This window comes from Calypte anna, chromosome 1, assembly GCF_003957555.1.
Source record: "Calypte anna isolate BGI_N300 chromosome 1, bCalAnn1_v1.p, whole genome shotgun sequence".
Classification (NCBI taxonomy): domain Eukaryota; kingdom Metazoa; phylum Chordata; class Aves; order Apodiformes; family Trochilidae; genus Calypte; species Calypte anna.
The window spans coordinates 40,068,346-40,083,110 of NC_044244.1; the positions used below are offsets into that span (position 1 = coordinate 40,068,346).

Genomic DNA, 14,765 nt, shown 5'->3' on the forward strand with positions numbered 1-14,765 from the left:
AAAATTCTTTTCTGGCTCATCAAGAGTTGAAAGCAAGGAATCCTTGTCACACTGGGTCCTGCACTTTGGCCACAACAACCCCATGCAGCGCTACAGGCTGGGGACAGAGTGGCTGAGAGCAGCCAGACAGAAAGGGACCTGGGAGTCTGGATTGACAGGAAGCTGAACATGAGCCAGCAGTGTGCCCAGGTGGCCAAGAAGGCCAATGGCATCCTGGCCTGTAACAGGAACAGCGTGGCCAGCAGGTCCAAGGAAGTGATTCTGCCCCTGTACTCAGCGCTGGTGAGGCCACACCTCAAGTACTGTGTCCAGTTCTGGGCCCCCCAGTTCAGGAAGGATATCGAGGTCCTGGAGCAGGTCTAAAGGAGGGCAACTAAGCTGGTGAAGGGACTCGAGCACAGACCCTAAGAGGAGAGGCTGAGGGAGCTGGGGCTGTTCAGCCTGGAGAAGAGGAGGCTCAGGGGAGACCTCATCACTCTCTACAACTTCCTGAAAGGAGGGTGTAGCCAGGTGGGGGTTGGTCTCTTTTGCCAGATGACTTTCAACAAGACAAGAGGGCACGGTCTTAAGTTGTGCCAGGGGAGGTTTAGGTTAGATATTAGAAAGAATTTCTTTACGGAGAGGGTGATTAGGCTATGGAATGGGCTGCCCAGTGAAGTAGTGGATTCTCCATCCCTGGAGATATTTAAAAAGAGACTGGATGTGGCACTCAGTGCCATGGTCTAGCAACCGCAACGGTGGTTCAAGGGTTGGACTCGATGACCTCTGAGGTCCCTTCCAACCCAGCCAATTCTATGATTCAATGATTCTATCCGTCCCCAAGGGGAGAGGGAACAGGCTTCACACTGTTTAACCCCCTCACTGCTCCAACGACAGATTTCTCTCTCAAATGACACAAACACATCCACTTCTTCTACAACACTATCATGAGCAGCTCGTGTTTTCTTCTAACACTAGACCATCTAAGGGTAGGATGCAGCCAGCCACCCTCTCCATGGGCTATCCTTGGAAATAACAGCTCCCCAGAGCTATGAAGAAATAATGACACCTTCAGGATTTGGACTAACCCACTTCCTCTTTCTCTGAGTACTGTGCAAATTTAGTAACCATCATCTCTGCTTCAAGTGAAAATACACTTGTTCTGTCAACTTGACAAGCTAATAAGAGACAGTTCTCTAAGGATTTAGATCATAAATTTGAAAGAATCATCTGAACATCATTGATGAGTATTACAACAAAGAACTACACAGCTCCAGTTTGTTGCTTTTTTCCCCTTTTCATTGGAACATATGTAGTAAAATCATTAAGTAGTGTCAGCCTATATTTAAAGAAAGTCCTCTAGAAAAATAAAACATATTTTTTGTACATCATTGGGATCATCAACACTGAAGATCTAGTGCCACATCAACAAATGCAAAATATACACCTCCACTAATCAACATCCAGTTCTCCCAGGAATATTGTGATGATTTTTGGATTCCAGATACTTGCATCCCAGCACCCTCATTGACAAAGCACAAGTGAAACAAGACAGCCACTACACTACCCAATGAACTCAGTGAAATACAGATGGTAGAAAGAGCAATTACCATCAAGTTTTAAAACTACCAGGACATAACCATCTCTTTGGCTTCTCAGTCACAATGCTGAAAGGAGCTCCACAAAACGTTTTGAAAAGAAAATTACCAGACATTAAAATATCCCTGCAAACTGACTGGAAATATAGGATTCTATCTCTCTGCTACCTTGCCAACTGCTTGTATGTGCTCTTTGAGGTTTAGTCATCTCATCCTTCCCAATGTGCCTCGTCATCCTCAGCCACCCCCAAGCTTTGCTGGTGCTAATTAGAGTTTTAAAATGGACAAGTGATGGAGACAAATTATTAATTCATTCAGAAGAGTTTTTCCAGTTCCCACTCTTGGCTTTAACTTTGCTGCTTTGGTTACAGATCTACAGGTTATGGGCCCTAAAACCTTGCCCTTTTTTCTAGGTAGTTCAAGTTTGACAATTTGAATTTGGCAGTGTTTTGCAATGGTTTTTCAGCCAAGGCAGACACCTTCCCCTGCATCAGGCATGACTGCAGGGACAGAAATAAGCAGCAGAGAGGGAAAATGTGTAATTATAGATAGGGGGCTTTATCAGCTGGTACCAAAAACAAAGACATAGATATAAAAAGATAATCTAGATGATGTCATTGCCTCTACAAACTTTTTTGATTGTTTAGCCTTCAACTGTCATAGAAAAAGACAATGATAGTTTTCAGCTAAATTATTTCTGGCTTCAGAACTGTTTAACTGTAGCCCTCAGAGGGCTTTGCCAAGTAATTTGCAAGTCGATTTCTTTGAGTTCTTTAAGTTTGCATGTGCATTCATAAATCCACTTTATGTGCATGTGCAACACAGGGCTTGTGGAACAAAAACACTGATTTGTGCACACTGAGCTCTTGAGGTCAGCTGGGCAGCATGGACATTTTTTTTGCAGACATTATTCAGGGACTGACCTGTGAAAACTGGCCTTTGTTCCCCACCCTGCTCCTGGGCTGCTCAATTCTGCCTACTGACTTCAGTCCAATGGGACTCGGCAGATCCCTCTCTGGTGCCCAAATGCAATATAAAGTGGAGATCAGCCTTACACCTTTCACAGCACACCAGGCTTACTAATAGCAAAATCACTGTTAATATAAGGTTAAAGGAATCTGACCTATTTTTAAATTTGTTTCTTTTAATTCTGTAGCAGTTACAGTCTTGCTGTAGCACCCTTGGAAAAGAAGAAGCTGTTTCATTAAGTGGGGGGTTGAGACTGCAGAGAAAAAAAGGGATATTTTTTTTTCTTCTTCCACAAGCCTGTATCAAACCTGGAGAGTTCAAAACCTGTATCTAGTGATTAGAATTCATCCCACTTCATGAAATTACCACAAGTACCTCTTCCACTACTCAAGGCTGAGCTCATGGAAGAATTAAATTGCCTCTTATATTTAAGAAGGTTGATGCTTGCAAGTAAAAACTAGGATTACTGGTAGAGTGGTCTGTTAAAGTTTGAATTGTGGCAGCTTGTGCAGCACACTGATCTGCAATGAATAGAAATCTCTGGCTTCTAGATGGTTTCACGTTCCTGTGACCTTTCCAGATGCAAATATTCCCAGAGAAATTAAGGATGAAAAGCCATGGTTCAGCAAAATTGCAGATCTGAGCACTAGTATCAACTTGACGTTGTGCTTTGCATAACAAGGAATACTTAAAAATAATGCAATGTTCTGTTGCCCAATTACAGAAAACACTATGTATTACTTCTGCACAGCTCATTAACATCTCAAGTATTCAGCTTTTAAAAGGTGCATTGAGATGGTGCAACTATTATTGGAACAAAGTCACTTACATAATTCATGACACTGAGGAGAGATATCAGATGCTAAAATAATAGCAAATTACACATATGGATTTCCTTAATAGCATTACAGTTCAGCTAAGTAAGAGTAAAAGAACATGTGGGTATTACAGGAACCCTGCAAACTCTCAGGGTCATATCAATGTGCTTCCTTTAAACTTGCTCTTCTCCAGTATTTTAATAGAAAAAGGGATAAATGTATTTGTTTCTGAAATATGCAGCTGTGTAGAGTATGGGAAGCATGTAGCCATGAACAGTTATTGAGGTCTTGTTCCTTCACTGACAAAACTTTCCTTCCTGAAATTCAGCATCGTTCCATATCCACAGTTGTGTTGTTGGGCTCTTAGATTCTAAGATTCTAAAGATTAATCTAAAGATGAGGCCACTTTATTTAGTTATCCAGCTCCACCATGATGCTCAATTTTAGGCACTGAGGTTTGCAAAATGCAATCTGGAAAAGGCAACGCACTGGATAACACAGAAGGAAGGGAAACTTCCACTCCTGTTGCTGTCTTTTTCCTGTACCTAAACTGGCAACCAAATGATGTCACTACGTAGAACTATTTGTAACAGATGTCCTACACACAATCACCCTCCAGGTTTTTTAGAAATGGGTTAAAAAATAATCAGCAAATGAAAAATAGGACAAAAAACATGATTTTGTTTATTCTGAAGCATAAAAAAAATCCTTGCAAACTGTCACAGTCCAAGTTTCTCATTTAACATGGCAGTAAATTACAGGATGGAATCCTTTTTTAAACAGAAAAATGCTATTTTTAAATTTTAATACATAGTATTTTGCTGATTGTTTCTCTAAAGCTTATTAAGATTTCTAACATTTTCTAAAATTACACTGATTTATTTGGTGTTTTAGTTGCTCAAGATTTATACTTTTGACAAAAAAAAAAAAAAAGTTGACTACACCGAGTTTTTTTCTGGCAACGGAAGTTACACAAACACTATTTTCAGTCCTTTTTTCTATCCAAAATAGGAAAAAACCAAAAACTAAATCAAGAAAAACATTAATTTGTGAATGTGGAGTTGGGGGAACAAGACTTTTAAATATTCCAGTACAAGCACAGTTCCATTTAAATTTATACTGTAATTTTTACTACATCTAAACATTTCATAGTGAAAGGATGGCCAGATAACTTTTTAGTAATGGTTTTTATTGGAACTAAAGGGTTCTGCATCCTGAATTCACTCCACTAACTACTGCACCATGACCCCACCACAGTTAAAATTCTCCAGTTTTACTTTCTGTGGAGATTTTCAGTGTTGAGTTAACAAGAAGAGATTTAGAAAGAAAAGACTGGCCCTACTTTGGAAATTTTACCTATACTTACCGTATGTAGAAAGCATATCAGATATTTTAGAACAACATAATTGTGTTCAGGAAGCTCTTGAATTATTTGCTTACATCTGCTGACTCGCAAACTGCTCTCCACACCTGCAATGTCAAAGTCAGTCTTAAGTTAAAAACATAAAAATATTGACAAAAATAGCTCCTTCTTTATCTTTTCTGGTACTTACATATTAATCTGTAAAACTAACCACAAAATTCAGCTCCATAACCACAGTAGCATTAACATCCCTTTAAATGTCCCTATTATATTTTGTATTATTATATCTCTGGCTGAATTCCAGAGTATTTTCATGATTAAGTGAAATAGCTGAAATAACTTACTTACTAGAGAGGATTTTCAAAGGTCTTGATTTGAATCCCATTATCTCTCCATGCACTGAATCTAGGTGCCTACTTTTTAAAACCTGATTTTATTCTTAATGAGACACACTCCTGACCAAAATGCTGTTTTGGCACTCTACTAACTTTAAAAACACTTCTGTGATTCTGCAGGAAATTTTTTTATCTTTATGAGATGGCCACTTGGTGGGTAAGGATTTTCTAAGTATGAAATTAAGCAGGTTCATTAACTCATTTCTACAGATTGGCAAAACCAGAACTGGACTCCAAACTTGTTGAAACGTCTAGATAATCAGGGAGCCAATTACACTGACGCTGGATTATATTTCAATACATATTGTATTTATCCTGTAAGATCATATTATATGCTGGATCAAGTGACTTTTTTCTTCTCTGGAGTGCTGTAATTTTAATACTGGAAGCATAACACTGATTTGGAGAAAGGTCTGATGATTACAATCATGCCTGATCTAACCAGCCCATATGTGCTGATGTTTCTTCTGCATTTGTTGCATTTCTCTCTTCCTCTCCTTGGCACAGTAGAGGTGTGCACAAGTATGTGTTCATGTACAAAAGCTCTGAATTAAACACATGAAGCTATACTGGGATGAGCTGTTTTGACATTTTGTGTACAGTAAAGACACCTGTTTCATTAAGACACAATAATCTGAATCTCCAAAATTTTTGTCAGCCTTCTGCAGAGTAAATAATGCAGGAAGAGTAGCAATACTGTGCAAAGCAACTCTTGTTAGCAGATTTCATGACCAAGGAAGAAGTTCTTTGACAACTATAAGCTTTCAGGCTTTATTAGGTTGGTTTTTTTTCAATCAGTCACTCAGCTAATATATTTCACAGCTCCCATCAAATAACTCTTTAAAAAAAGTTTCAGAGGAGACACTAAAAAGTTTCACCACTATTTCAAAGGACTTTAGAGCAGAGATACTGTATTTCTGGGTTTGCAGGTTAAGAGATGTAATAGATACATCACACGCTCTTCTGGGATCTTCCAGGAAACAGAATAAAAATTCTAAAATCATCCCAAGGCAGCTGTTTTTGATTCTGCCTCTTCACAGCTTCCTTCTGCACTACATTCACAAAGCTGCAGTCCAGCTTGGCTCTCAAGCTTAAGATCTTTTAAAATCAGGGTATCACCACAGCATCAGGAAAAAATAGCAGATATGACACTGCAGAACACAAAAGCTCAAGAAGGAATTCTCCACTTTACATCATATTTTGTCAGCATCTAAAATGTCAGTAAACAAAAATAACATGGAATGAATTTTTCACAGGTGTTTTGCCAAGCAAAACATCCCAGTGTTGCTAGGACGATGCACTGATCATGTAACTCTTTTCAGACTTGTTTTAATTTTTCACTTAGCTGTAAAACAATGTGATATCATGTCCAGATACTTAGAACAAGATTGATTCAGTAAAAATTAGTATTTATACTTTTCTTTTTCCAATTTTTTCCTTTTCTCTACATTTCTGAGTGACTTAGTCCCTCCATTTCTAACATCTTTCTGTGTATAGATCTGTTTTTCTCATTGCCCTGACATAGTTCGTTGTTGAATACTTGATTTGGAAGCTGGTTACCTACAGACTTGTAAACAGCAAAATAGTACAGAACTTCAGGGGATTCTGAACATGACCTGATTAACTTTTTGTCTAGAAATACATTAATTAATGTAATGACATGAAACAGCATCTTTATCTTAAGCTACTGCTTAAGCATACTATAGGAATTTTACCTAGAACATGGTATATCTGGATAAACTTGCTTTACTTCTACACTTTACAATCATGTCGTAGTTGAGATTTATCCTCACTCTGAATCATTTTACTGATCTTTCCCAACAGCAGCAGTCATGATAGTGATGATAATCTACACTTTGCAACAGCATCAGCCCATGGTCACCAGAGGTATGCTAACAGACTCTGCTGAAAGCCATACTCCATTATAATACAAAATTTCCTCAAAAAACAGGTTATGGAAAATGTGTCCTTGTGACTTGTTACTGGGCGCTCTGCTGGTTCCCTGCTAGCTTGACGATAGCTGGAGAGTAAAATGCCAGTCTCTGGAAGTACTGGTTACAGATCTCAGATATTCTGGGATCTCAGATATTCAACCTCCATCTATTAGGAAGCTGCCTTGCTAACATTGTAAAATTCTAGCCCATGCCAATGGTTACATAATTTAAGTTTTATAATTCCTGGTTTCATGTAGTGACGTATCTTTAGATAGTCAATGTCTTCTCACAACTTTAGATCCTTTCTTCACAGTATGCTATCCTATGGAAATATTTCCCCTCCACAAGAAAAAAAGTAAAGGAAAAAAAGGGAAAAAAAAGCACAAATGACTAAGTTTTGTTCCCACAATTCCACCAATGCTGCTGCTAAAACTAGAGATGCTTTGCCGTAAATTCTACCACTGAGGCTGACTCAGTGTTGTGCCATGACAGTGACAGGTCTGATACAATTATTATTAATGCAGTATGAGTTATAGATAAACTGGTAAACTTTGCAAAAAGCAGAGAGGGTTTTGGTGACCCTGACCACTTTGCTCAAGTACAGATCACGAAGCTGTCCATTTGTGGTTGCAGAGAAACCCTAATAATGCTACATACCCACAACTATGGCTCATGGTTAGCAAACAGGAATGCTTATTCATTAGCCAGGCCCAGCTCAATTTGCTGTATAATTTTTTTCTAAAACTTATTTATACTCACTGGTGATTCCAAGGATATGATCATAGCACTCAAATGTTAGTAAAGGCTGAGGGAGTTCCCTAAGGAAAGTCTTGAGGATAACAGCAGGTATATGGATATCATGATAATCATCGAAATTCACAGACTTGCCTAAAAGAAGAGTAAGAGAAAAAGGATGTTAAATCACATTTTACTTTTCTTTTTCCTAAAAACTATTTCACAGTAACTTTTCAACAGAAAATCTCTTGGCTTTCTGCTGCTGATCCCTCCTGGAACTCTCTTTTTAAAATTTTTCCTAGAGTTTTAGTAACCCTGCTATAAGGGATTCTCTCCATAAAGCATTTCAAAAAATGACATCATGAGTACATCAGTGACTTTCAAGATTTCTTCACTGCATTTCATAAATAATTAGGCAAAACTGTATTTTTTGCCATAATTGGAAAATGTCTTTTGAGGCAAAAGACATTGTGCTTTGGAACTACAGAAACTCAAATTTTATAGAGGCAATACAAATGTATATTAAAAACCAGACCATTTTTACTCAAAAATTACTGTTCATTAACAGCTATAGATTTTTGTACACTCTGGTCTGACATCAGCTGATTACTTGCTATTTAGTAATAATTAAGTGCCTGTTGCTATCTTTCAAGTTTCTGTACTAGTGTTTTTACTATTTTATGTTACAAATGCTTTTATGATTAACTATAAGAAAGCTTGCAGTTCTGCTTCACCAACAAAATCAAGATTAACAAAATCCTTACACAGCCCTGGCAGGGATATTATGACATCTTACCCTGATTGTAGAGCTTCTGAACATCTTTGATGGTCTGGATGCTGGCTGACCTTCTAAAGAGACCCTCTACTTGTAGTCCTGAAAAGAACAATTAATGCAAGTCTCATCTGTAGAAGCTGTCACTCACACTTTTCTCTACAGGTTCAGTCAGAAACAGAACAGAGGCAGAACATTTTGGAACAAACTCACAAGATACCCTCATTTTCTGGAAATAAAGTCCTTGAGAATAGAATGTACAATCAAATAACACTGCAACATTGCCTACAACACCTTCTTAAAAGTGTCTCATGGAAATAATACCACCTTTCCTTAAGTGTTTTAGAGTGTCTTGCCAACTATATTTTTTTCTTTAAAAGTAGCTTTTAATTGCACCTAATGACACAGAAGCAGGAGGTTTAGATTGATTGGGCTGCTCATACACCCACCCTAACTGAGTGTATCTGCAAACTGAGCCCCAAACAACACCTGTAAATCTGTTATTCTCCTTGCCTTAAACCTATAGCAAACCAAAGAGGGTATTTGCAAAGATTCCCTAAGATATCTCTTCTGCTAGTGGGTGAGACAATGTCCTTTAGGCTGGGGAATGTTTCATAGGATCTTTGCATGAAGGAGCCTATTTTTTACCATCAGAGGGATGCTGGCCTCCCCAGCTTAAAGGTAGCTTGGGGCAGACTACTCTCCTTCCACCTCTCTTTGTCAGTGGGATTTCAGACTCTGCCTGCTCATGGTATTTTGAAATACCTGATTCTGCTCTTGAGGGACTTCTAAAATATTTATCATAAGCCTACTAAAGAGTATCTGCCTAGTCTTCTTTCATGTCTTGGACTCACTGAAATCTGAGGTCAGCAATAAAGGAAGAACTTCAATAAAATGCATCCAAGCAAGGATCTAATTTCGACCACAGATTTCAAGGTAAGTTATTTTTCTGAATTCTTATGCAAAGGAGGATGGGGACAAAAAGTTCTACTTTTCTGGAGACTTTTAGTTCTCGCTTTTAAGTTCAGTAAAATCATTATGTCTCTCTCTCATTCCTCCTCTCCAGTTTTTGCTGTTCCTTCTGCCCATCCCAGTTTGGCTCACATGTAGTCTGAACTGGAAATGATTCCTATGAAGCCGAAAAAGGCCAAGCAAAACTGTTTAGAGACAGAGTTTGAGTCTTTAAACAGCAAAGGTATTTATTTTCGGATCCGGGGAACCCCCCCAGCTTGCGCTGGACAAAGAGTTCCAAGGGTTAAGGGAAAGGGTTAGGATATTTATACAGTAAAAGGGTAGGTCACATCATCCTTACATACATATTCATAACAGGTGGAGTCTGGGCGGAGTTGTCTTTTTGGGGATGTGTTCAGGGGTCTTTGGGGGTCTTCAGATGAAGAAACGAAGTCTTCCTCAGGGTTGAACTTTTTACCTTTCTTGCTCTTGATGACTTCATCCCCTTGTTATAGAGGATAATTGGACCCTTGCAATAAAACTTCCCCTTATCTGCTAGTTCTGGCAGCCTCATCCTGCCTTTTGTGCCTGTGTTTGCACTCCCCCAGTGCCCAACTGTCTCAGTGGTGCCAGGACTTACACTTCTAATTATCTCCAAGACAGAAGTTAATCCCGTTAGGGTCTTGACATGTCTCATCTGCTTTTGGTCACTTCTTTCTTAGTTTATCCCTGAATTCTACTGGTTATGAACATATATTACAAGTTCTAATTCTACATAAAGTAAATTCACACAAACAGTTTGGCCTGATCCACTCTCTTCTTCACCTACTGGAAGCAGAGCAAACATGAATGTTAGCCTGTGCTGGTCTGACAAAACATTAAATTGTAGCGGGAGGAGCCATTCTTGCTCCTGAAGCTCGACGAGCTGCTGGTCTCTTCCAGGACTCCAGCCACCACACAGCGCTTCCAGGGTAGAAGTGTAGTGGGAAGAGCCTTTCTTGCTCCAGAGGCTCGACGAGCTGCTGGCCTCTCCATGCCTCGCACCAGAGTGAACTGAGCTTCTCTCTGTGGGTGTGTGTCCCACCTTTATTGGCCCCCTGGTCTTGCTCATGCCCAATGAGCCTGTCCTAATCAGACACAGGTGGACTCACACCCACTCACTGGCAATTCAAGGCACCTGGTTTATCTTGTTTCTCTACATTAAATTGCTAAAGTTATTGAGAAGAGTAGCAGACCACTCACTTGCTTGAAGTGACTGCTGCATATTTCTTTATGCAAGTGTGGAAAAGCAGGTAGACTTTTTTATTTTTTCACACTTACCTTTCAGCACATAAGTAGCCAGAATGAACAAAATATTTGTGCATTTCAGTTTAAGTAAATATGCCTCTATTTGTATGATCAAGAACTTCTATGCCATTCGAGAAAAAATTTGAGTCATATGTACATTAATGAATGATACTCAGCCATTCTTGTAAATTCACCCAGGCTGCATGCATATTTTATAAATGCAAAATTAGCAAATTATTACAAAATCTTTAAATGAACCCATTCCTTACAGAATAGCATGTAGCACTGTTTGTACGAATTTGGATCAGTATACTAAAAATAATCATGTACTCTCGAAATAAATTTTCATAGACGTGCTTCAGAGACTTTGGCAAAGAACCCCCAGCTCTATTTGAAAGTGCTCCACTGACTAGATTTTGAGGCTTAGATGGAGTTTAGCTGAATACAGCTCCTAGTTAATTTCTAAGCATTTATGCTTTGGGCTGTTAAATTCCATGTTAAATATTAAAACTTCAGCCCATGCACTCAGTTCTGGAAGCAATATATCTCAACCTGGTGTATAAGAAGCACATTTGTGGTTACTAAAGGAACCAAATGGACAATAATAATGATCTATATGGCCACTTGCTTTATTCCTGACCAGGCCATGTTTCAGTTGAATAAAGTTATGGCAAATTACATCACTGTAGTAAAACTGTTCCATTAGATTTATAGGGCAACCTGTCTAAAGACATGGTTTTGAAAGTGGCAGCTGTGAACAGTTACCTTGTCAAGGCATTGCCCTCAGCAAACAAGAAATACAGTTATTTCCTGAGATTTTGTAGAATTTTATGCTGGCTGTTGGTGGACTAGAAGTTTTGTGTAAAAACAAGTCTTTCAGAAAATGGGCATCATAAACACTTACAAGTCAGTTTGCAGGAATTGGTTTACAGTTAATGCTTTAATCTGATGTGAAACTCACTGTACTCACTGTAATAAATATAAATTTTTAACATGTTTATGTCTTTATTGGCTAAGGTTTCAAGAGTCTAATAAAAGTCATTAATCTGTAGCGTAGGCAGCAGCTGTACTTGTCTGGCCCTGCAGCTCATCAGCATTATTGGAATGACACATAACACTAAGCTCTTGCTCAATGTTTTTGGTGGTCTGAGGGGGGAAAGCAACTTTTATCCTCATCTACAGGAATGTGGGATATGGGCAGTATCTGTGCTTCTTCCAGAATTTGTTTTCCAGGTCAGCAGAAACTGAATCACTCTACAGAAATTTGTTTGATCTCAGGTGGCAACAAGGCAACTACCAATATGTATCTCCAACCCTTCCTAGATTTGTGGGCAACCTATCCAAGGGACTTGACACTAATTAAATGTGGGGTAGTTCAGTTCCTAGGAAAAAAACCAAACCAGCTATGTTTTCCTTCTGAAGACTCACAAAAACAAAATAGCCATGTCTCTTTTCTTGCATGAAAGATGCTTAGACTAGAAAATAATATATTGTTGAAATTTTAAAACAAAACACAGGTCGTAATTTCAGCCTAATGGTAAACATAAATATGTGTCAACAATAATTATGCTACTGAAGAGGAAAATCAATGAGCCTGGCTACAAAAACAGGCCTTCTGCAATGTATTTTTCTAACTTCTGTGATGAATACAAACTGATTAGAATGCTTCCTTTTTTTTTTTCTAAATTCAAGTATATTGCTCTCAGTGCTTTTTGTGCTGAGGCACAACCTGAAATCACAATTTAAATGAGGGTGTTTCCCATGTCTCATAGCCTGAGTAGCATTGTCATATGCCCCCAGCTGAGGTCTCATAATAGATGATGGGAAGGAGGAAGGGGACCTGAAGCCTCTCAATGGTCATTTAACCTCATTTAACCACTGAGGTTAAATATATAGCCACAATCAGGAATAACTTTCTCCAACCCCATCTCTTCCTTTCCAGACAGTAGGGAAAAAAAAACAGAACAAAGCAAACAGTTCTTGAAACTACCATAATTAAGCTAACACAAGGTGGCCACACTAAAATAAGATAATTCACTTAGTCTTATTTTTGCAGACAGAATACATTCCAGAGCTACCTGAATTATAAGATGAGGAAACAAAATTGGCTGAAGTCATTATACCTCAAATTATTTATTTTTTCCTTAAAAAAAAAATAATTTTGAAGCACCCTGTTTAATTTCAGCTAGTATTCTTCAGTCAAATCCTTTTCACAGCATGACTCATTTGAAGATATTTTTGTTTTGGTGTGCAAGTTCAACTTGTACAGCATTAATAGGTATTAATAGCATGGGTAGCAAAGTCCAGAGAGAATACCAGCCCTGGAGTAGCAGTGCTTGTCAGAGCATTGCTAAGGGATGACTGACAAGAGCAGCTAACCTGGGCTTTCCAGTTCTGATAAACACCCAGCTGCATGTCACTCACATGTTCTATCAACACTGCAGAGCCCCTGTTGAGACAACTTAGCACAAACCTCTCCCTGCCCTGCAGCAAAAAAGATTAGATAGATAAGATAGATAGATAGATAGATAGATAGATAGATAGATAGATAGATAGATAGATAGTCAGTCAGCCAGCCAGTCAGAGAGTGGGCTTTTTCTACCCTGCACTAAGCTCTCCTGATGAAAAACAGCAAAATTTTATTTTTAATATTAAGTGCTACACAGAAAAAGCATAGTGATGTGACTAGAGAAGGAGCCATCTGTGTTCAGTGAAAAGTGATTCTGCAATTGAGAACTTAACTGAGTAATTATTTAAATGTCAGTAATCATAAATGAAAACAGGCAGGCACTTCATCCCACATTGAAGTAAGATGGCTTTTATCACAGTAGACAAAATTTCACAGTGCAATGACACAACTGTGTCACACTCCACATTAATAAGTTGTTGCTAAAAATATTTAACCCCCTTTCACCCCACCCCCCAATCCGTTTTCCCACAGGAAAGACACAGAAAATCAAAACTGATAAAGGTAAATTAAAGCAACACATGCTGTCACATTGCTGCAAACTTGTCAAAGAAAAAAAGATGGGAAAATTACATTCTTTTCTTTTCAATCATCCTTGATTTGAGGGTTGCTGGCATCAAAAACCTTTGTTAATTTGTCTGCATTCAAAAGAGAAAAAGCAGAGCGAACATCTGAATTCCTTGAGTCCCAAACTGAGTTTGGAAATGTTTCTTTTGACTGTCAAATCTCAGGAAGTGTCCACCCTGATTTGGATGTGGTTTTCATTCTCATTAATACACATGATTTAGACATCTTCTTGCATATTACCTGACTGTAATGTTTACTTTTTAAAAAATATAATTGATTTCTAATATGAGGAGTGATTAGTTCATAGCATATTTTAATTGTCCATCTTCAGTGTATCACCTTAAATGCCTAAACTACTGTCAACTGTGAATTTTTATGTTTAGGACAAATTTGAAATTTTGTAAAAAGCTAGAATAGAATACAAATTTAAGGAGGAGATTGCACAGCCTCTTTCACTTGTACTGTGTGCAACAAATACAGACCAGGGAGCGTGATGTCCCCCGTTAGTAAAGATGATTTCTGCTGCAAGAAGATGCACAAGAAGGTCAGGAGCAGAGGGGAAGAGAAGTGGGAGTTCCAGCCCTACTGAAAAGCTGAGCAGCAGCAAGGATGTAGAACTGTGCATCCTCCACAGAATCCAAAACCTATTTGGGTCCTTGGATTTTGAATTGCCATAGTCTCTACCCTTTGGATTCATGAATGAATATTCTCAGTTTACACCTGGCACCTCTGAACATAATTTATTTACAGTGCCTGAGCACCAACAACACAAACTGTGCTTATTACAAGGTTCATTTTTATTTGATGGCAGATGAACCAGTCTTGGGATTTATATCTCAGCTCCATGAAACCTTGGTAAAAACATTCATATGAAAACAAAAGAGCCAAGAACTCAGAAATGTTCCTATGCCCAATGTCAGGATTTCCCAT

The 14,765-nt window shown here is 38.5% G+C and overlaps 1 protein-coding gene across 4 annotated transcripts in view; it reads right to left on the minus strand.

The window, feature by feature from the left end:
- Window positions 1–14,765, minus strand: part of ARHGAP8 (Rho GTPase activating protein 8) — a 78,259-nt gene that overhangs the window by 3,589 nt on the left and 59,905 nt on the right. For all 4 annotated transcript variants that reach the window (XM_030468935.1, XM_030468932.1, XM_030468933.1 and 1 more), the window contains 3 exons: window positions 8,588–8,665; window positions 7,816–7,944; window positions 4,731–4,834 (listed from right to left, as the gene is read on the minus strand). In XM_030468935.1, coding sequence (XP_030324795.1) covers window positions 4,731–4,834; window positions 7,816–7,944; window positions 8,588–8,665 — 311 coding nt within the window. The remainder of the gene's footprint in view (window positions 1–4,730; window positions 4,835–7,815; window positions 7,945–8,587; window positions 8,666–14,765) is intronic.